General features: G+C 43.5%; 1 protein-coding gene across 7 annotated transcripts in view; it reads right to left on the bottom strand.

The window, feature by feature from the left end:
* Positions 1-24533, bottom strand: part of LOC122561552 (aminopeptidase O (putative)) — a 399666-nt gene that overhangs the window by 68696 nt on the left and 306437 nt on the right. For 6 of the 7 annotated variants that reach the window (XR_006315040.1, XM_043713330.1, XM_043713335.1 and 3 more), the window contains exon 14: positions 8029-8145. The exons of the other annotated variant lie outside the window; for it this stretch is intronic. Coding sequence is in view for 5 of the 6 variants with exons in the window: in XM_043713330.1 (XP_043569265.1) it covers positions 8029-8145 (117 nt within the window). In the remaining variant the exon portion in view is untranslated. The remainder of the gene's footprint in view (positions 1-8028; positions 8146-24533) is intronic. 7 annotated transcript variants of the gene reach the window in all.

Genomic DNA, 24533 nt, shown 5'->3' with positions numbered 1-24533 from the left:
GCCATTCTGTAAGCATTCCATGAATTCCCTTTCTTTGGATTCACTGGCAACATTATTTACCCAGTCCACCTGCATATTGAAGTCTCCCATGATCACTGTGACCTTGCCTTTCTGACATGCCTTCTCTATTTCCCGGTACATGTTGCGCCCCTGGTCCTGACCACTGTTAGGAGGTCTGTACATAACTCCCACTATGGTTTTTTTGCCTTTGTGGTTCCTCAATTCCACCCACACAGACTCCACATCATCCGACGCTATGTCATTCAGCACCATAGATTTAATTTCGTTCTTAACTAACAAGGCAACCCCGCCCCCTCTGCCCACCTCCCTGTCTTTTCGATAAGTTGAAAACCCTTGGATGTTTAACTGCCAGTCCTGACCCCCCTGTAACCACATCTCTGTGATGCCTCCCACATCATAATCATTCACGATGATCTGTGCCATTAGTTCGTCTGCTTTGTTATGAATGCTACGAGCATTCAGGTAAAGTGCCTTAATGCTAACTTTCTTATCATTAGAGATATTGGAAGTCATAAGATGTCCTAAGTTATCCTTCCTTTTTGCTGCATTCCCAGTCTGTCTCAAGTTTAAATCTGTCTGTACATATGCTATCCTGCCGCTTATCTTTCCATTTAACTCCATACTCCCTCTCGCTTTCACTTTCCCTTCCCCCCAACTCAGAAGTTTAAAGTCTGATAGACTACTCATCACTTGCATGTATGTATACAACACACTCAAAGTTTAATCCATCCAGAACAAAGCAACCCACTTGATTAGTATCCCATTCACCACCTTCGACATTCACTCTATTCAATACTAGCAATATAGTAGAAGCACTGCATACTATCTGCAAGATGCAGTACAGCAACTCACCAAACCTCCTTTGATAACACCGACCAAATCCACAACCTCTAACAACTAGAAGAATAAGGGTAGGAGATGCATGTGAGAAACACCACCTTTAAATCTGATGAAAGTCACACACCAGGCTGTTCCTCCAATGTCACTGGGATAAACTACTAGAACTTCCTTCTTAACAGCACATTATGTGAAATAAAGTAATTCAAAAAAGCAGGTCACTGACCTTCCTTAATTGCCCTGGAGAAGTTAATGATGCACATATCCCATAAACAAATTGAAAACTAAAACGTTTAAGATCTCCAACGATCCAGTCAATGATTTAGAATTTAGCTTAGGTACATTCATAAAAGTTTATTTTAGCTACTGTATCATTGGATTACAGCCAAAAGGAATGATTTTATAAATTAAAAATTACATATCAGGAACCTCATATTTACTGTACCGTCTCCAAGTCTTTAAACTACTTTTTAAAATTCAATTAATTTCCCTTTTTTTGTCTTTTTTCCTTCAACAACAATAAAAAAGTATAACAACACTGTGCCTTTAAGAGGTATGTTCTGTCCTGTATCCCCTGCAAGAGAGTATCGTCACACACTGGTGCTGAAATATCCCCTTTATTCAGACAGTGGGTAAACAGCTTTGAGTTCTCCCTAGGTGATTTTTTAAAAGTAAGTCAAAAGAATCATGAATTGGCAGGGTCAGGCTCACACAGATTTTAGTTTTGCTTTCAATTAGGCTTTTGCTGGCTGCTGGAGCTAAAAGCTCAAGTTCTCTGCTGCTAGAGTGAAATCTTAGACAGAAAGGCTCCTTCTTAAAAATCCAAAGAGGCATTTTATTTTGGTTTCTTTCAACTGAACTGTTAATATAACTTTCCTGCCATAACTTTTCCTTTTTACTTCAAATATATTTAGAGTATTTTTCTTTTACTGTTGTGTATTACTGTGCTTTTAGCTTAAATTGTTTTCAAGTATCTTTCCATTGTGTATAAGAGTTGGGATGTCAATTTGCAGCTGTACAGGACATTTGAGAAGCCATTTTTAGAATACTGTATACAATTCTGGTTGCCCTGCTATAAGAAGGACATTTTCACATTGGAGATTGTTCAGAAAAGATTTACAAGGATGTTGCCAGGACTGGAAGGTTTGAGTTATAAGGATAGGCTGGGACTTCTTTCACAGATGTGTAGGAAGTTGAGGGGTGACCTTATAGACATTTATAAAATCATGAGGGGCATAGATAAAGTGAGAGGATAAAGATTTAAGAGAGGCTTTAGGGGCAAATTTTTCACACACAGGGCAGTTCATGTATGGAATAATCTGCCAAAGGAAGTGGTAAATGCAAATACAGTTACAACATTTAAAAGGCATGTGGACAGGTACATGAATAGGAAAGGTTTACAGGGATATGGGCTAAACACAGGTAAGTGGGACTAGTTTAGCTGGGGAAACCTGATCGGCATGGATGTCAAAGAGTCATAGAGATGTACAGCATGGAAACAGACCCTTCGGTCCAACTCGTCCATGCTGACCGAATATCCTAAACGAATCGAGTCCCATTTGTTAGCACTTGGCCCAAATTCCTCTAAACCTTTCCTATTCATATATCATCCAGATGCCTTTTAAATGTTGTAAATGTACCACTTCCTCTGACAGCTCATTCCATACTGTCTGAGTGAAAACATTGCCCCTTAGGTCTCTTTTAAATTTTTTCCATCTCACCTTAAACCATTGTACTCTAGTTCTAGACTCCCCCAACCCAGGGAAAAGACCTTGTCAACTAATCTATCCATGTCCCTCATGATTTTGTAAACCATTATAAGGCCACCCCTCAGCCTCTGCAATCCAGGAAAAACAGCCCCAGACTATTCAGCCTCGCCATATAGCTCAAGCCTTCCAATCCTGTCAACATCCTTAGAAATCTTTGCTGAACCCTTTCAAGTCTCACAACATCTTTCCTATAGGAGGGAGACCTATACAATATTCCAAAAGTGGCCGAGCCAATTTCCTGTATAGCCGCAACATGATGTCCCAACTCCTATACACAATACACTGACCAATAAAGGAAAGCATACCAAACTGCCTTCTTCACTATCCTATCTACTTGCGACTCAGCTTTCTGCAAATCTGTTTCAATTCTCCTGCCACTTGTCCATAGCCCTCCAAATGTTAATTTAAAAAGTTAAATTGCAAATCTCTTTTTTAGAATCTTCATCCAATTGCCGTTCACTGTTCTAGATGCTCAGAACTTACTAAGTAAAATAACCTTCACATTTTCACCCTGCATTATTTGCCAATTACCTGAAAGTGGTTACTAAAAATTGTGATAATGTTAATAATTTCTCTGTCTCTTTGCAAATTAAATATCCTGGGAACAAATCTGGACTAAATCACTGTTTAACCTTCTCAGCTCCAAGGAGAATTATCTGAGCTTCTGCTAACTCTCCATAAAAGAGAAATCCCTCTTAATTTTAATTTATTAGACTCAGAGTCACAGAGCTACACAGCACAGAAACACTCTCCAATCCAAATCATCCGTGCCGACTTGATATCCTTTGCCAGCACCATGTATCCTGGTGGCTAATTGTTCTTCCAGGATACATGAACATCAACTAGCCACAAAAAGACATGACCCACTATCACTAGTATCCTTACTTACAGACGAAGGAGGACACCACTTTGACTGGAATAACACTTCCATCCTCGGACAAGCCAAACAGAGTCACGCATGGAAATTCTTTGAAGCATGGCATTCCAACTGGAACTCTATCAATAAACACATTGATTTGGACCCCTTCTACTATCCTCTGAGAAAAAGAACCAGAAACGACATCACTATCCAAAGAAACCTGAACACATAAATAGAAAGCGGGACATAACAGCAGAGTCTCACCAGAGGCTAACTGATGATGTTACCTAGTATGGTGAGGAAACATCTGGAAACGAATCTTCCAGCTCAGTGAACCAACACATCGAGAACCTCAACGTGAGCTACAAATCATTTCAAAAATCGCTCAGAATATATTTTAAAATTACTTTCACGGTCACTAATTTTTCATTATGATATCTAATCTTTGTCTGAAAACTCTTTTTGATCATGTATTTTGAAAAAGGTTTGGTATCACAGCAGTGATTACATTAAATTCTGTAAAATTACTCAGACGATTTTTAATCCCTTAGGTAGCCACACCTTAATAAAAAACACGATAAATCCGGTAGGTGTTCTGTTGTGAAGTAGAAGTTGGAAATTATAGAAAAGATCAATGGTTGAAAAATTATGTAAAAGTTCTCAACTCACCCACAAGAGGAAACACCCTGTGTTCATCTAGTCTAGACCATTCAGAATCTTATACACTTCAATCAAGTCACCGCTCACTCTTCAAACCCCTAGTGGAAACAAGCCCAGAGTGTGGTGCTGGAAAAGCACAGCAGGTTAGGCAGCATCTGAGGAGTAGGAGAGTCGACGTTTCAGGCAAAAGCCCTTCATCTGATGAAGGGCTTTTGTCCAAAACATCGACTCTCCTGCTCCTCGGATGCTGCCTGACCTGCTGTGCTTTTCCAGCACCATACTCTCGACTCTAACTTCCAGCATCTGCAATCCCTACTTTCGCCTGTACACAAGCCCAACCTATCCAATCTATGCACTCTCTTTTGTCAAGATAATAATATGTAGCTCCTATTCCCAAAGGTTCTTGCAACCTGCAAAACTCCAAATGATTCAGAATACTCAACTTGTCATGCAACTAATAATCTTTGAAACTGAGAGGTAGTTCAGGCAGAGGACCAGGAATAGGTGGTTCAGCTCCTTGACCTGGTTCTACTATTGAAGTAGATCAGGGGCTGAACTGTACCTCAGGTCCATCTACCAACGGTTGATCCATACCTCCCGATACACTTACCCATTAGAAGTCTGATTTCCTCAAAAAAAAATAATTTGACCAAACATCCACAACTTTGTGGAAATTATCACCTTTTTATAATGCTCAGAGTGATTTTACTCCTGGGCTACTTGGCTGTTGATTTAAGTTTGCACCTTATTACTTGGGATACACTATGAAAGAAAATAGGTTCTAAGGACAGAAGGAAACTCTGGTCGGGTAAAGATGTGGGATTTGTTTGAGTACTGTGGCTGCCATGCTTTACTAGATTTCATATGTCCAAAAGATACAGTAGTTTAAAGGTTGTTGCTGTACCAGTAATCCAGAGACCTGGACTAATCACCCAGGGAACAAAGGTTCAAATGCCTCTATGTCAGTTTGAGAATCTGAATTTGCTAACAGCAAAATTTGAAATGCACCCAAATGGTGAAAGGAATGTTTAAAGAAAGAAACGAAAACAAAAATTGCTGGAAAAGTTCAGCAGGTTTGGCAGCATTTACGAAGAGAAATCGGAGTTCAGGCAGGGTCATTGGGCCTTTCTTTTCCAGCAACATCTGTTTTTGTTTCTGATTTACAGCATCTGCAGTTCTTCTGGTTTATGTTTAAGATAAAGATAGGACATGGCTTTCAATGGGAAATCCTTTTCCTCTGCTGGTTCCTTTGATCAGACAGCAAGAGCCGAATCTTACATTTCTTAACTAAAGTTTGGGAGAAGATTTGTAGCTCGGGTGCTCGTTGTTGTGGTTCTGTTCGCCGAGCTGGGAATTTGTCTTGCAAACGTTTCGTCCCCTGTCTAGGTGACATCCTCAGTGCTTGGGAGCCTCCTGTGAAGCGCTTCTGTGATGTTTCCTCCGGCATTTATAGTGGCCTGTCTCTGCCGCTTCCGTTTGTCAGTTCCAGCTGTCCGCTGTAGTGGCCGGTATATTGGGTCCAGGTCGATGTGTTTGTTGATAGAGTCTGTGGATGAGTGCCATGCCTCTAGGAATTCTCTGGCTGTACTCTGTTTGGCTTGCCCTATAATGGTAGTGTTCTCCCAGTCGAATTCATGTTGCTTGTCATCTGCGTGTGTGGCTACTAAGGATAGCTGGCCGTGTCATTTCGTGGCTAGTTGGTGTTCATGGATACGGATCGTTAGCTGTCTTCCTGTTTGTCCTATGTTGCGTTTTGTGCAGTCCTTGCATGGGATTTTGTACACTACATTGGTTTTGCTCATGTTGGATATCGGGTCCTTCGTTCTGGTGAGTTGTTGTCTGAGAGTGGCTGTTGGTTTGTGTGCTGTTATGAGTCCTAGTGGTCGCAGTAGTCTGGCTGTCAGTTCGGAAATGCTCCTAATGTATGGTAGTGTGGCTAGTCCTTTGGGTTGCGGCATGTCCTCATTCTGTTGTCTTTCCCTTAGGCATCTGTTGATGAAATTGCGTGGGTATCAGTTTTTGGCGAATACATTGTATAGGTGTTCTTCTTCCTCTTTTTGCAGTCCTGGTGTACTGCAGTGTGTTGTGGCCATTTTGAATAGTGTCTTGATGCAACTTCTTTTGTGTGTGTTGGGGTGGTTGCTTTCATAGTTTAGGACTTGGTCTGCTTTCCTGTAAACCTTTGTGGTGAATTCTCCACAACAATTTCATGTCCGATACCCAACATGAGCAAAACCAATGTAGTGTACAAAATCCCATGCAAGGTCTGCACAAAACACTACATAGGACAAACAGGAAGACAGCTAATGATCCGTATCCATGAACACCAATTAGCCACGAAACGACATGGCCAGCTATCCTTAGTAGCCACACACGCAGATGACAAGCAACATGAATTCGACTGGGACAACAGTACCATTATAGGGCAAGCCAAACAGAGTACAGCCAGGGAATTCCTAGAGGCATGGCACTCATCCACAGACTCTATCAACAAACACATCGACCTGGACCCAATATACCGGCCACTACAGCGGACAGCTGGAACTGACAAACGGAAGCGGCAGAGACAGGCCACTATAAATGCCGGAGGAAACATCACAGAAGCGCTTCACAGGAGGCTCCCAAGCACTGAGGATGTCACCTAGACAGGGGACGAAACGTTTGCAAGACAAATTCCCAGCTCGGCGAACAGAACCACAACATTTCTTAACTAAGTCCGAGTTGTGTCATGTTTTTTGGAGGGATTTCTACCACAAACCCAAGCAAATTTCTTGATATATCTAATCAAACCTGCCCAATTAACTACCTACCCTTCCCCTATGGCATCCCTCAAATCCAATCCCAGCTCCATCTTGCCACACACCTTTCTTGGAACAACTCACTACTGGCAGGATATTCTGCTATCCACTCACATGCATTGTGCCCATGCCATCTTTAAAAGTAATGTTAGTCCAGAGCTGTCCCACAATGTTCCTGAGATTTGCCAGGAATATTGCAGACAGGGGAAAATCAGCATCCCTTCACTGTTGCTGTATCAAAATCCTGAAACTCCCCCACTAAGGACATTGGGGGTCAACCTAGAGCACATGGATTGCAGCAGTTCAAGAAAGCCACTCACCACCACCATCTCAAGGGCAATGAGGAAAGGGCAGTAAATGCTGGCCAGCCAGTGACACCCAAGTCCCACAAGTGAATGAAATTTTTTTAAAAATCACTGTTTTAGTAGTCCTGCTGGACAAGGGCATATTCTTCTTCCCTGCTCCACCAGGTTAAGGATGGCAGATTTCCTTTCCTGCAGGACATTAGTGAACCAGTTTTACTGACAACTGACAGTTGTTGCCGTTAAGCTACCTTTCTAATTCCAAAAAATTTTATCAATTTCAAATTTCACCATCTGCCATGGTGGGATTTCAATTCATTTTCTCAAGACTACTGATCTGGGATTCTGGATTCCCAATCCAGTGACTTTACCACTACATCACTGCCACCTCTTAGTTTATTTCTACAAAGGAAAGATAATGAGATATCTGTACTCCTGAAAACAACTTTACTGCATTAATATTTTTTCAACAATTTGAAGTAGACCATAACTCTCAAAGTACTATTGAGAAACATAAGATTTTGAACAATGTCAAATAAAGCTTTTGAACAACTTGGATAGAAACTTATTTTTTTCCCTGCCAAGAGATTGCAAGACTCCATAAACCTTTCTTCCCCCATTAGGTTTAAAACAAGAGAGTTGATTATTTATAGTGCATTCTAACTTGGCTGGCTTAAATGAATATACAGCCACCGTTTTAAGCCCTGTGAACTTCATTTTTCCCTTTGGCATAGTTTTTCAAGTGTTGACACAACAGTTCAGTGGGCCAGTAAATGAATTACCTCTGCATCCTGCTCCCGGAGGCAATAATGCTTCTGGAGCAACTGCAGTGTTCGGAAAGAAAAGGATTTTACTTCCAACAGCAATTCTAGGAGCAATACCAGCTGGTCTGGCAAAAGCTGAAATGTAGAAAGGTACAATGAGAGAACAGTGTATTCATAAATCAAAAAAAATGTCTGTTTATACACAATGCATATATATAATGTACACAGTAATTTTGAAGTTATATAAAACAAGTGTACTGTCAGGCACTTATATTTTAACAAATTTCAAAAATTCCATCTCGCTAGAAGTGATCTTTAAAATATTTTCTAAGAGCATTGACACTTTTATGTATTGTACTTATATTAACTTGAAAGCATTTAACTCTTAAAAACTAGATGAGCTAATTGAGAAAATATAGTTTTACATTGTAAGATCCCTTGCACATAAGGCAGAATTATTTTCCAAACAATTCCTACTGCATTGCTCAACATTTTCTCTACATCCTAATTCAAGACACATTTGTTTACACCAAAATCTAAAGGCAAGAACAGGTGCCCCTGTTGATAGATCCAGATACAACTTACCAGCTTTGCACGTTACATTCAATATAACACTGCAGGCCAACTATGAAGCAGTGCTTATTTTATGGTACCCATATATGGGGATACAACATCACTTATGCCACTGTGGTTGCCAGAAGTACTATTTAATATGACTGACAGGGTTATCCTTTTAAGGTACTTCAAAGAGTATTTAGCATTCTAAACTTAACCCAAGCTCACCCGTAAAATCCCATATTATCCTTTTGATCTTGATAGGGAAAGTACACTTTGCAAGATGTAACTGGACTCACTTTTCATTGCCTGGTCATTAAATTTGCAGATTCAATATTCCATATCCCAAAGAAACTACCTTCCACATATTTTCACATCATTTTACATTTCACTGCACATCGTGCTGCCCTCATGGGTTTCTTTTCCAAACTGATAGTTTAATAGGACTCTCTTTCACAGTCCAGGTGTAAAACAAATTAAATCAATAAATTTTGTAACTTGTTAGCATGTGTGAACTTTTACAAAGGCTGTAACCAAGGTTGATTGTGTATACTTGTACTCATTTTGTAATGAAACTTTAAAGAGTATGAGTTTTTGGTTCCCAAGCCCTATCGAGCACCCTAGCAGACACAAAGGATTCTCACACCACCTACACCAATTAATTATATTATATTGTGAAGAGATGGATTTATAGCAAGATAACCATGAAATGTTAAGAGGAAGCATAACAAAGCAATCAAAAGTTCCAAGTTATCTTTCTCCCTCGCTTTAGCGACTGGTAAATATATGCACAATTTATATTTCACATAATTTCACGAACTCCCCAGCAGAAGTTACTTCCTAATTCAAGTATATATAAAACAGGTAGGTCCTGAAAGTAATCTAAAATTATTTCAATTACAAGAAAATAACTTTAAATATTTATGAATAATTGCAGCAGCAATAAATGTTTAAAATAAGAGTAAACTCCACTTGCCTAACTTAAAACTATCAAAAACTGGCTCTTGATTAAAATCTCCATTTTATTTCTCGGCTGAGCAGTACAGAGGCAATAATTTCTGTATTTAACAACGGACTTGTACAGGAAGTGGCAAGCACAAAAGGAGGTCAATTGGCCCATCGCATCCACTATGGTCAACAAAGATATGACTGCATTTTCAGGCTTTCGCCCATAGCCTTGGAAGCTATGGCAATGCAAGTGAGTATCTAAATACTGCTTAAATGTTCCGAGTATTCTAATGCACCCACCCTTTCAGATATTGAGCACCAAACACCCAGCCCCTGCTCAGTGAAAAAGGTGTTTCGTCAACAAGGGCAGCACATGGCTCAGTGGTTAGCACTGTTGCCTCACAGCACCCAGGGTCCCAGGTTTGATTCCGGCCTTGGGCGACTGTCTGTGTGGAGTTTGCACATTCTTCCAGTGTCTGCGTGGGTTTCTTCCGGGTGCTCCGGTTTCATCCCACAGTCCAAAGATGTGCAAGTCAAGTGAATTGGCCGTGATAAATTGCCCGTAGTGTTAGGTGCATTAGTCTGGGTGGGTTACTCTTTGGAGGGCCGGTGTGGACTTGTTGGGCCGAAGGGCCTGTTTTCACACTGTAAGGAATCTAATCTAATCTAAACTAAACTCTCCTCTTTGCCTTCAACTGCTTTTCTTAAATCCATGCCTCTTCGTTATTGATTCCTCTACTAATGGAAATGTTTTCTTATCTAGCCAAATCAATGCTCCTTACAATGTTTTACACATCTACGAGGTCCTATTTCAACTGTAGCCACATGAAGGAAAGCAAACCCAGTCTATCTAATCTTTGCTCAGAGCTCAGGCACTCCAGCCCAGATAGCATCCTGGTAAATATTCTCTGCACCCTCTCTCAAACAATCACACCCTTCTCATAATGTGGTGACCAGAAAATATGCAGCATTCCTGTTGTAGTGTCTTACATAGTTCTATTATGATTTCCTTCCACTTGCATTTAATACCTTGGCTAATAAAGGTAAGTAGCCCATATGCCTTAATGATCTAATTACCTGCCCTGCTACCTTCAGGGACGTGTGGATATGCACATTAAGTTCCCCCTCATCTTCCGTACTTTCTAGGAGCCGACCATTCACACTGTAATCTCTTGCCTTGTTAACCTATCCACAATTGCATTACTTCATACCAGGTTGAATTTCATTTGCATCATCTAGCCCATTCATATTCTTTTCACTATTTACCACCTTATCAATTTCTGTGTCACCACATACTTCTTGATTGTACCCCCTATAAATTATTACAGTACATGACAAACATCAAAAGCCCTGAGCTTGGTGTAACCCCCAGTAGAAATAGACTTCCAGTCACCACCTTCTGCTTCCAGTCTCTTAGCCAATTTTAGAACCAATGCTTTACTTTGCCTCGAAGTCCACAGGCTCCTACTTTCATATCCAGTCCGTCACAAAAAATACATTATCCTCATCAACATCCTTGACATTCTGGCTTCTCTGGTTGTAGCCCAACTCTTTACAGGAATGCCTGTGCCTTGTACTCTCACTATTTTCTCTTTGAATGCATCTCACTGCTCTGATACAGTTTATCTGCAAGTTGCTGCTCCCAAGTCTACGTGGGCCAAATCATACCTTAGTACAATTAGTCTTTCCTGTTTAGAACTATTATTCCTGGCCTATCCTTATCCTTTTTTATGACTACTATAAATTGAACTGAGTTGCAGTCACCATCTTCAAAATGCTTGCCTATTCTTACAACTTCCACCTGTCCCAGTTCAAGTCCAAACTAGATCGAGAGATGCCCTTTGTCTCCTGGGCTTTCTACGTACAGGCTAAAGCAAACAAACAAACTAACAATCTCCTGGATGCACTTCAAGAATTTTGTTCCCTCTCTACTTTGCAAACTACACTATCCCAGTTAATATTTGGGTAGTTAAAATCCTCAACAATTACTGTCTTCTTATTCTGACATTTCTCTGAAATTTGGTTACATATCTGATCTCTCTCTCCATGATTGTTTGGAGGCATAGTGCACATCCAAAGCACGTTTTCCCTTTTTGTGTTTTTTACTACTATCCACATGGCTTTATTTGATGATCCTTCCAGTCTAGAAGAATGGCCAGGAACCCTGCAAGAACATCAATGACCTTCTCCATTCCACCACATTAGGTGCCACACTCTGCTAACTCACACCAACCCTGCACCCAGCTCCTACTAATGTTCATACTCTAACATTCTCATGATTGCAGGCAACATGTTCCCTCACTCACACTCGGTCCCACCAACCTCCAAACCCTTCATGGCCCTGGGGCTACCTACTCACCTTCCCAAATACTCCACCATCTTTTGAACACCTGCAACAGGACCAACAGTGATGCCGCCTACATTCACCACACAACAGTTCTTTCTTCTCTCCCAGTACAGGAGGACAAAACAGCCTTTGACATGGGAGAAAGACCCTAGGACTGGTGGAGGGTATCCACCTCCAGGCTCCTTATCTACTACAGGGTGCGAAGACCAGGGTGGTTCTTATAAGCACGTTAATCAAGTTAGAACCAATCCTCATCCCATTGCAATTCTCAGATTAATCCCAATGCCTGGGGTATCTATTGCACAGGAGAAAGTGAGAACTGCAGATGCTGGAGATCAGAGCTGAAAATGTGTTGCTGGAAAAGCGCAGCAGGTCAGACAGCACCCAAGAAACAGGAGAATCGATGTTTCGGGCATAAGCCTGAAGAAGGGCTTATGCCCAAACGTCGATTCTCCTGTTCCTTGGATGCTGCCTGACCTGCTGCGCTTTTCCAGCAACACATTTTCAGTATCCATTGCACACCATGATAACCATTGGTCTTCTCTCCTTTGTGTCTTGCAGGAGCCAGTGGGATGATCACAACTTCTGCAGAAAACTGGGCTTCACCACTAGAAGGCACTTCATTAATCTCTGAGGAAGAGAGCTCCAAGGCTTCTGAGGAAGCATTGGCTAGGCCACCTCCTGCAATGCCTACCAACTCAGAGACCAAAGCCTCGGTGGGCACATCAGCTTTATACTTCAGGGAGCAAAGGAAGGTGAATACCTCACTGTTACAGCTTTGTGTCTGGCTGAGGAAGAAATGTCTCTGGCTCCTGAGACTTGGGCACTGCCAGATGCAGGCACCTGTTCAGCTCCAGGTGACAGTGGACTCCATAGTGTTGTCAATCAGGAACGTATAATAAGAAACAGTGCAGCAGGCAAGTGTTAGGGAATCAATAGTCCTCACAGCCCAGAGGCTACACTAGTACACTTATCTTTGGAACTCAGCTACCTCGAGCTTGTCAACATCTGGGTGCTTACATGGACAGATTAATGGTTGCCATCAAGAGCCAAATCCAGCATGCTCAGTCTGCTGAATACATGCACTTCATCATCCAAGGTGATCTTCGTGATCAAAGGCATGGCAAAGGACTGGGGCACTCAATCAAGTCCCCTTTCCTCACAATGAGGCAAGGGAGTGCCAGGAAACATCCAACCAGTGGGGGAAGACCAGTGAAGCGTACACATAAGACACTCAAAGTGGCCATGCCCTTCATACCTTAACCTGCCAGCCCCTCTCTGATCTTTAGAAGTTCAGCCAAGATGTGTCAGAGTCATACAACACACAAACAGGTCCTTCAGTCCAACTTGTCCCATTCCAACCAGGTTTCCCAAACTAAACTAGTCCCATTTGCTTGTGTTTGGCCCATATCCCTTTAAACATTTCCTATTCATGTACCTGTCTAAATGTCTTCTAAATACTGTAACAGTACCTACACCTACCACTTCCTCTGGTAGTTCATTCCATATACAAACGACCCTGTGCATGAAAAAGATTGCCTCTCAAGTCCCTTTTAAATCTTTCCCCTCTCACTTTAAAACTATTGCTTCTTTAAATTGTAAAATTACTTTCTCAGCAGGTAATCTGCCTCTGGCAAGGCGGCCGATCCAGACACAAAGGATCAAATTCCAAGGCCGATAATCTCCACTGCTAAACAGGCTTCCTCCACCCAGCTGCAAAACCTGGGACAAAACGGAGACATAGTGGGAAGGAAAGGTAAAAAAAGCACACTGGTGGCACAGATGAAACTGCACTGTGTAAATGTTCATGGTTTTGCCAAACATCTCTATTTTTTGAATTTCTTTCTAATTCTGAATGTAAGTATGATACATGATACCTAACTTGATGTCCAAGGATCATATCTGTATTGAGAGTCTACTGAAGCATGTGGAAACAAGATGAACAAGATTTATGCAGGGCTATGAGTTCTGCTGGCACCAATGCCCCTCGTTGTTGAACACTCCTATTCTTTCTCTGGGCTGTGTGTGCCAAGGTGTTGGTGCTGAATGTAGTGGTCGGTAATGTCTAGGACAGGGACTAGTACAATAGGATCACCAGGGATTAGGGGCTCAGTAATGTCTAGGACAGGGACTAGTACAATAGGATCGGCAGGGATTAGGGGCTCCACTAGTCCAGTCTTCTTAAGGGCATCACATCAGTGGGTCCTTCAGCTATCTCCTCACAAGTCAAGATATTTTCCTGACCCATTCTGGGTCAGCTCACTGTCATTTTGTTTCTCATTGAATAGTTTTGATTTCCAGCACAGTGAAAGGTAACAGCAAGCACTCTTTGAGCAATGGCTTTCAACCTCCACCTTTATGACTGCAAAGTCCCAAACATTCAGATCTTCTTCTACCTATGAAACCAATAGATCCACCTTCTCAGGTCCTCACCAACCCATCTAGGCAAACCTCCCCATGCCCACCATTCCCCCCAACTCTGGCATATTAGATAGCATTGCCCACTATGGTCATACATTGTCCCCTCAAAGCCAAAGTGTTCTTGAACATGGGCAAACCCATTTCTTGCATTATCTTGTTCCCATCCATACTTTACCACATACCCCACCTTACAAATAAAGATATTTCCTTCACTACTAATCATTTCTCCCTCCCCCCAGGCGTACAGATCTCAGTCGGCATGAATAGATTCCAGAGTCTCCTTTACCAACCCCATTTCTCTTCCCAACACTCCTTTCCCTTACTTGCCCTGGATGGACCCAACAGACTGATTGTGGCCCACATCACTGAGTGCACTAACTGGATGATTAATGCCCAGGTCCTTGACTCATGTCTGTTTATCTCCCTCATAGACTTACCCCAATTCACAGACTGACTGCTATGGAGCCACAGAATCCACCATGTCTGCAGCAGCTCAGACACCTCTGACCAAGAATACTCTAACCAAACAGTTCGCCACGTTCAATTCCCTGCACTGGTATGGGACACCACCCTCGGGTTACTGTGCCAAACCCCCTGATTGACAAGTGCCTCCATACACTGCAGTGAAGACTAGCCCCCTAGGATTTGAGGCCTGGCTGCTTGCTTGCTTCTCATGCAGTCCATTTGCTGCTTAAGCTATTGGCATATGAAGCAGATGTGAGATTAATGCAGAACCCAGCCATACAGCAAGATTTCTGCCTCCTTGACTGAGAACCGTTGACCAGCAAGGCAAGCTGCATGGTTGAGTGACAGCGCTAATAGGCACTGAAAGGCAATGAGAGTCAGGGAAGCTGTAAGCATGCAGGTAGGTGCTAAGAGAATAAATAAACTGCAGATTGATCCAATCTGTGAGCTCTGTGCCTCCTCCTTCATGCTCATTTTCCTTGCAACAGCCTTCCAACATTAATCAAACCAGCAGACAAGGGAGGCGCGGTCGTAGTTTGGCGCACCGACCTCTACACCGCTGAGGCCAAACGCCAGCTCGCAGATACCTCCTCCTACTGCCCCCTTGACCATGACCCCACCCCCCACCACCAAACCATCATCTCCCAGACCGTCCATAACCTCATCACCTCGGGGGATCTCCCATCCACCGCCTCCAACCTCATAGTCCCACAACCCCGCACCTCCCGCTTCTACCTCCTGCCCAAAATCCACAAACCTGACTGCCCCGGCCGACCCATTGTCTCAGCCTGCTCCTGCCCCACCGAACTCATCCCTGCATACCTCGACATGGCCCTGTCCCCCTTAGACCAAGAACTCCCCATCTACGATCCGGACACCACCCACGCCCTCCACCTCCTCCAGGATTTCCGCTTCCCCGGTCCCCAACGCCTCATCTTCACCATGGACATCCAGTCCCTGTACACCTCCATCCCCCATCACGAAGGACTCAAAGCACCCCGCTTCTTCCTTTCCCGCCCTACCACCCAGTACCCTTCCACCGACACCCTCCTTCGACTGACCGAACTGGTCCTCACCCTGAAACCCTCCTTCGACTGACCGAACTGGTCCTCACCCTGAAACCCTCCTTCGACTGACCGAACTGGTCCTCACCCTGAAACCCTCCTTCGACTGACCGAACTGGTCCTCACCCTGAAACCCTCCTTCGACTGACCGAACTGGTCCTCACCCTGAAACCCTCCTTCGACTGACCGAACTGGTCCTCACCCTGAAACCCTCCTTCGACTGACCGAACTGGTCCTCACCCTGAAACCCTCCTTCGACTGACCGAACTGGTCCTCACCCTGAAACCCTCCTTCGACTGACCGAACTGGTCCTCACCCTGAAACCCTCCTTCGACTGACCGAACTGGTCCTCACCCTGAAACCCTCCTTCGACTGACCGAACTGGTCCTCACCCTGAAACCCTCCTTCGACTGACCGAACTGGTCCTCACCCTGAAACCCTCCTTCGACTGACCGAACTGGTCCTCACCCTGAAACCCTCCTTCGACTGACCGAACTGGTCCTCACCCTGAAACCCTCCTTCGACTGACCGAACTGGTCCTCACCCTGAAACCCTCCTTCGACTGACCGAACTGGTCCTCACCCTGAAACCCTCCTTCGACTGACCGAACTGGTCCTCACCCTGAAACCCTCCTTCGACTGACCGAACTGGTCCTCACCCTGAAACCCTCCTTCGACTGACCGAACTGGTCCTCACCCTGAAACCCTCCTTCGACTGACCGAACTGGTCCTCACCCTGAAACCCTCCTTCGACTGACCGAACTGGTCCTCACCCTGAAACCCTCCTTCGACTGACCGAACTGGTCCTCACCCTGAAACCCTCCTTCGACTGACCGAACTGGTCCTCACCCTGAAACCCTCCTTCGACTGACCGAACTGGTCCTCACCCTGAAACCCTCCTTCGACTGACCGAACTGGTCCTCACCCTGAAACCCTCCTTCGACTGACCGAACTGGTCCTCACCCTGAAACCCTCCTTCCCAAGTCCCTCCTCCCTATCTTTTATCTTAGCCTGCTGGACCAACTTTCCTCATTCCTGAAGAAGGGCTAATGCCCGAAACGTCGATTCTCCTGTTCCCTAGATGCTGCCTGACCTGCTGCGCTTTTCCAGCAACACATTTCCATCTCTGATCTCCAGCATCTGCAGACCTCACTTTCCCTTCCAACATTAATTGCCAATGCACCCTGGAATGCAGATCTACACATCCCAAATGGCCTGCGAATGGATCAGAGAGGTGCCACGACGATTATAAAGGTGTGACAACAACTTCCATGGATGAAGGACATGTGTGGTTTCCTGGATCATGCATTAAGATGCATGAAAGATCTTTGCAGACAGTGTGCTGAGGTCACCAGATACCTGCTCCGACTTTGATGTCAAGAATTCTCACCATCAAGTTTTCTCACGGTGGATGGTAAGATGGAAACAGCATATTAATATTAACAAACAATAATCCCACTTAATTGGCAACTCGCTGCTGCCTAACCAACATCTTGCTCTGATGTCCAGAACTCTCAGAAAAAATGCAAGTCATTCCCAACATTGAGAGAGGCTTAGTCCAATGTCTCATACATTTCGGCCTTACTTCTCGCCTTGCCCATATTTTTTAACCCCTTAGAAAATTCCACCTCATACGTGAGGTGACAATTTAAATGAAAATATTGCCTACTTCTCAAGGTAAGTAAAATTCTAATACTACGTTTGAGGGAAAAAGACAAGAAATATGATTTCAATACCTGCACTATGTGCCAAACAAGATAACAGGCATTGTCACAATTGCTCAAATTCACCAGAATTATATAAATCGAAGAAATTGAGTGCTGTCATCATCAGGTATACTTTTCTCCCGGAACTAGTGAAAGTTTAAAAATAAAGTTGTTGCAGGTCAGAGATTTCTTGTTTTACAATCCTTTCTTTTAACATTAGCAACTGGAAAAATACTTATTTGAGTTAGGCAAGATTTAACGCTGAACTAAAAGTCATCAGGTGAATGAATCCGTGAAAGATTAAAAGCATTAACTAAATTAGATATTCTCTCTAATGAAACAACCTCTAATGTAAATAGCAAAAAAGAAAGGCTTTTGCTTGGGCTTCCAGTAAACTAGATACTATGGACTGGATTTTTACTTGTCAATGGGAGTGCCACATAACCATAGTGATACAGAAATTCACATACTGACTGGCATGCTGGTACAATCCTACCCTGAACAATTCAATGGGAGGCAGGATATGGAGCAACAGTGCTACCTGACTGCAATTAGCAAATAGCCAATTAAGGTTCCTTAAAAGGTTCATTAGGACTACTGCCAGAAGCTGACGAGAATTTTTCAGTTGGTTTCCAGGTGCCTTGAAAGCATTGTGAGCTAGGACAGTTGCCTGGAAAGATCAGGATTCCAGCATTTCAGGCAGGCTTTGTATCCCAACCCTTCTTTTTCGTTTCAGCTCTCCAGCTTCAAAAGTTCACCCACTGTCTAATCTGATGGTAAGCCTGCCCTTTGACCACAATTGGCTAATTTGAGAAAATCATTGCCAGGGTTCCATTTGAACCAAACATTGAAGTTGTGACAATACTATGGCTTAAAAGGTGCATTTTGTCCTGCTTTTTTTGAAGAGAGGTTTTAAGATAGAGGTGTTGAGCTATCTATTTGAATCCAATAAAATAAACAGCTCGCGAGGACCTGGCCTTTTTTTGAAAAAAAGTTGGAACAATAAAAGCAGCTTGAATGGGTGAGGTCAAGTTCCCACAGGCGAGAATTTTTACTTTTGTTTTACCAGTAGCAGCAGTTGTACTGCAGCTTCTAAACCACACTTCAAGACTCCAACATCTCTCCCTGCTACTCACTCTCTCTCGCGATGTTTGTCCTCCTGGATTGGAGAATTGCCTGTCAGACTATTTTCTAGAATTTGCCTTTGCCAACGGTGTGTTTATGAGTTGTTACTATATTAGAACAGTTGCTGTTTAGTAGTTAAACAATCTATTATTTGGTTATGTTTTCCAATAGTTAAGTTATTCCAAAATCTTCTTTGTTGTATTTTACTTATAGTGCATGAATAAAGTGTCTTTTGCTTCAGACTGGTATTTTGACCATTTGAATTGCATCCAATGCCTGGCACCTGCCTTTAAAATAAGAAAAAGTTAAGAGTCTAAGCTACCTTTTCTTCATATTTCTTTTTATTAGAAGAAGTTTTTATTCTTTTACAATATTATAAAAATATAAAAAAGAAAATCAATAGAGCAAAAACATTAACAAGAAACTACCTACTACTCTATAGAACACACCAAAACAATCACACAAAGAAAACTCACCACATTGAGATTCAATAAGTAACTGTGCTATGCAAATTAGCTTAGGCTGACCCAGATTGCACTAGACCAATTTACTCCAACTTAGAATGAGCCACATTAGATAAAATCATCTTGAATTAGCTTAACTTAAATTAAATTAAAATTAAACTAAACTAAATTACACCACTCGCCACGCCCCCACTGAGGCTCCCACCCACAGGAGCATCAGTTATAAAAACCCATAATTATCAAGCTTCCTCACCCCAGGGCCCCTGGACTACCAAACCCAGCAACCATGGCTGTATAAAGGCCCTGGACAGTATTGCTGACAAGTCTGTATTGATGTAATTTAAAAAGGGCTGCCACATCTTATAGAGTGGTTCTGTTTTCTGGCGTACCACATTTGTGAGATAATCTTGAGGGATATGCTCCATCACTAATCTACGCCACCCCATGAGGCCCAGGGGTTTTTCTGAGATCCAGTTCATTAGAATGTTCTTCCTTGCACAGGGTGTGAAAATGTTAAATAATCTCTTCCCATGTTCATCCAGCGAGAGCAAATTCAGCAAACCCATAGGAAGGGATACTGGATCCGCCTTAACCTCGATTCCTAGGATCCCCTCCAACTCACTAACTATGGCACCCCAATATCCACGGATCCTGTAACATGACCATAAACAACGTGTAAGGGTGCTTATGCTATTTTTACATTTAGGACCTCCTGGAAATGCTCCTTTCTGGAATTTTGCTAACTCTTCTGGAGCCATATGGGCCCTATGAAGAATCTTCAACTGCATAGCTTGTCTTTATTGTATATCAAAATTTTCTTCTCATTCTCCCATATGTCCTCCCATGTTTCAAACAAAATTTCTTCTCCTACTCCCTGACTCCAGACTCCATAGATCGACGTTTCGGGCAAAAGCCTTCGCATTCCTGATGAAGGGCATTTGCCCGAAACGTCGATTTCGAAGCTCCTTGGATGCTGCCTGAACTGCTGTGCTCTTCCAGCACCACTAATCCAGAAACTGGTTTCCAGCATCTGCAGTCATTGTTTTTACCTCCAGACTCCATAGAGTCTTTCCATATCCTCCAGGGCACCCTCACTCTGTAAGGGGTATAGGATACCGACCGAGAGTGTGCCCACACACCGGAGCATTCTTCTTTCTATATCAGACTTGTAAGGCTGAGCCAAGAGCGTGGTCTTTCTCTGTATGTAGTCCCTAATCTGGAAATAATAAAAGAGGTCCCTAACTAGGCAGCCCATATTTGTAACTTAATTGATCAAAAGACATCAGTACCTCACCCTCAAATAAATCTCCCAAATTGGAGACTCCCTTGATCTCCTATGCCTTAAAGTCAAAGTCCATTGACCCCAGCCTAAATCTTGGAGCTCCAACTAAAGGGGTGAATGGCAAGGTCTTATGTGAATTCCCCTCGCCCTGCCACATTATTCTCCACGCTTTGACCATGTTTAAGATAATCGGGTTTTTATAATGCTCAGCCACGGATTTCATCCTATCCATAAACAGTCAATTAACCAAGGGACACCTTACCTGAGAAGCCTCAATGTCAAGCCATATTGACCCCGGATCCTTGTGCAACCAGTCACCCACATATGACAATAGGACACCTATTTGATATTGCTTCAAATCTGGGAGATCAACCCTCACTCCACCCCATACCCTGTGGGAGCTGCAACTTAGTAAGTTTAATGAGAGGGCGTCTACGACACCAGATTAGATTAGATTAGATTAGATTACTTACAGTGTGGAAACAGGCCCTTCGGCCCAACAAGTCCACACCGCCCCGCCGAAGCGCAACCCACCCATACCCCTACATTTACCCCTTACCTAACACTACGGGCAATTTAGCGTGGCCAACTCACCTGACCTGCACATCTTTGGACTGTGGGAGGAAACCGGAGCACCCGGAGGAAACCCACGCAGACACGGGGAGAACGTGCAAACTCCACACAGACAGTCACCTGAGGCGGGAATTGAACCCGGGTCTCTGGCGCTGTGAGGCAGCAGTGCTAACCACTGTGCCACCGTGCCGCCCAAAGAACCCAAGCCAGCCATTTAACCTCTGCAATACCTGTCTGGGCAGCAACAAGGGGAGTATTCTCATGTGATATAGTAGCTGAGGAAGGACATATAAGGCTATTCGGCCTAACCATGATGTTGGTAACCCCTCCCACTGCTGCAGGTCCAGTTTTATTCTATCAAACAATTGCACAAAGTTAGCTCTGTACAGCTGATGGAAAACGGGGTAATAAAATACCCAGATAAAGAAAACCTTTTTGCAATGATTGAAAGGGAAACTGTGTTCTATCCTCCAGGTCAGGCACTCCCACCAAGCCGCCAATGGGCATAGCCTCCGACTTTGTAAAGGTTATTTATATCCCAAGAAGATGCCAAATAGTTTAATTTTTTGTATTCGCTGGGGTATGGACCTTTTCGGGTTAGCCAAAAAACAGGAGAACATCAGCGTAGAGAGTAATTTTGTGCTCTCCCATTCCTACCTTTGGTGCCACTATTTCAGGGTTCTTCCGAATGGCCTCTGCCAACAGTTTAATTACTAAGGTAAATAACAGCAGCAGGAGGGGACACCCCGTCGGCTGCCTCTCCCAATGTTAAAATTATCCAACTTAACACCGTTTGTAAGAACCGCCGCCTTGGGGTCATTATATAGCTTTGCCACCCACCTAGTGAAAACCTCCTCAAGACCAAAGCGTTCTAGGACATCAAAAAGATACGTCCACTCCACCTGATCAAATGCCTTTTCCGTGTCCAAGGAGACCACCAAACCCAGAATTAACCTCTGCTGGCATACATGCACTATATTCAACACCCTCCTAATGTTATTGGAAGAGCTACAACCCTTAATGAAACCCATCTGGTCTTCTTTTATAATAGTGAGCAGTATTTTTTCCAATCTCAGGGCCAGCCATCTTTGACAGGATTTTAAACGAGATAGGTCTGTACGAGGCATGGTCCTCAGGGTCTTTTCCTTTCTTTAAAATGAGGGAGTTATTGGCCTCCCTAAGAGAGGGTGGAAGGCAGTTCTGGTTATAGGAGTGATTATACATTCCCAGAATTGGCTCAGCCAATATAAATTATGAACTCCTTGTAGAATTCACTCAGAAACTCGTCTGGGCCAGGTGCTTTGTCACTTTGGAGCTGTCTTACCACCTCTTGCACCTCCTGTGTTATTAAGGGCGCATTTAAAAGGGATGCTTGCTCTGTGGTTATACCAGGGAGGTCCAAGTTCTTAAAAAAGGATTCCATTCTTGCCACACCATCCTCACGGCTCTCCGACCGGAATAACTCCGCATAAAATTTCTGAAAAATGACATTAATCTTTTTCGACTTGAGTGTTATTACCAGTTCTCTCTCTAATGGACACAATGGACTTTAGAGCATTTTTCTTCCTAGCCAGATATCTAGCTGGCTTCTCGTCGTATTCAAATATTTTGCTATGCAAAGGAGGCCTCTTCTCCACCTACGTAAGTACTGAATTCAGAGCAGCCTGAAGAGCAGCTTGACCACAGACGGGCTGTTGTAATATGCCAATTCGGCTGCTTTTAGCCAGGCAGCAAGCATCTGTTGCTGCTCCCCTCTTTGCCTTTTCCTGGTTGCTAAATATGAGATAATCAAACCCTTAGGTACGCAGTGGCAGTTTCCCAAAGCACCATCAGATTACTGGCCATACTCGAATTGACGTCCCAGAAGGCCCTGAACTCCCTTGCGAGGTACTCTATAAATTTACTATCCTTCAAAAGAAATGGATCCATGCGCCAGTGTCGCATGGTCTATTCCATTATCTTTAATCTTGACATCCAAGTCCCCTGCCGCATGGTCTGAGACAGCTATGTTTCCAATCCTACAGGATAACACTGAATCCAAAAAGACTGGAGGAGCAAAGAACATATCAATTCTCATGTGGCACTTGTGCGGGTTGCCATTAGGGTGGAGACATCGCCACACATCCACCAGCCCTAACACAAGTCCATTAGCTGTTCAGATTGCAGGGATTTACCTGAGACACCCCCTGGCATCTTGCCTGCTTCAGGGTCCATGAGATGGTTAAAGTCTCCTCCTATGATTGTACAGTGCATCCCAAGAGCCATTAATTTACATCCGTGTATCCTGCAGTCCCCCGAGAAGCAGCAGTTTATTCATGGCATGCCAAGTGGAAAAAGCACAGAATTTGTAAGATCTAAAAACTATCCCGACAAATATTATTAGAACTAAAAAACTAACCACTACACTTAACCAAACAAACGTATAAACAACAAATCACTGGAAATTTTCCCCTTGCCCACAAGGGGCATTTCTTCCAAACCTTACAACCATCCTAGTTCCTTCCAGCTAAGGTCATGTCCCAGACCCAAACAATACCAAGACAAAGAACCTGTTATTTACACACATGGGAGTTAACATGTGTGTGTACGTCCCCTCCGTACATCGAACCCATTCATCTTCCATAAAAGAAATAACCACCCCTCACCACTGTCCATAATTGTCTTTGTTTTTTTTTTGTCCCCCCCCGTCCCGGATCACTTATTTCAGAGTCCAAAAGGTTCCTCACTTTTCCTGCTGAATCAAAATTAAAAACAGACCCTCCCTGATTAAAGCGCAGTACTGCCGGGTATCTCAAAGAGTCTAGGATATTCAAGTCCTTAATTTCTTCTTGACTTCATCAAAGGATTTCCTCTTCTTGATTATGGCTCCAGAGAAGTCTTGAAAAAAACATAATTTCTGACCCTTTGTACACCAGGGCCTGAGAATCTCTCAGGCAAAAGTGAGGACTGCAGATGCTGGAAATTAGAGTGGTGCTGGAAAAGCACAGCAGGTCAGGCAGCATCCGAGAAGCAGGAAAATCAATGTTTCGGGCAAAAGCCCTTCATCAGGAATGGGCCTTTGAATCCTCCCACTTCCTCCAGACCAAAGGGGTAGCCATGGGCACCCGTATGGGCCCCAGCTATGCCTGTCTCTTTGTTGACTACGTAGAACAGTGCATCTTCCATAGTTACACTGGCACCACTCCCCACCTCTTTCTCTGCTACATTGATGACTGCAATGGCGCCACCTCATGCTCCCGCGAGAAGGTTGAGCAGTTCATAACTTCACCAACACATTCCATCCCGATCAAAAAGCATCCATTCCTGATGAAGGGCTTTTGCCCAAAATGTCGATTTTTCTGCTCCTCAGATGCTGCCTGATGTGCTGTGCTTTCTCAGCACAACTCTAATCTAGACCCTGTGAATCTCTTCCCAGTAGTCTGGAGGCTTCCATTATCAGGTGCTTCTCTTTATAACCCGGGAGTCATGCTAGAACCGGGCAGGGGAGCTGATCCGACCCAGACTTGCACATCACAATCTGGTGGGCCTGTCCGACTCAACCTCCAGCCCCAGAGCTGCAGAAGCCACTGTTCCA

The sequence above is a fragment of the Chiloscyllium plagiosum genome, chromosome 2 (assembly GCF_004010195.1).
Source record: "Chiloscyllium plagiosum isolate BGI_BamShark_2017 chromosome 2, ASM401019v2, whole genome shotgun sequence".
NCBI classification, from domain to species: Eukaryota; Metazoa; Chordata; class Chondrichthyes; order Orectolobiformes; family Hemiscylliidae; genus Chiloscyllium; species Chiloscyllium plagiosum.
Note: the sequence above shows the minus strand (reverse complement) of the source record. Positions and strands in the feature narration are given on the sequence as shown.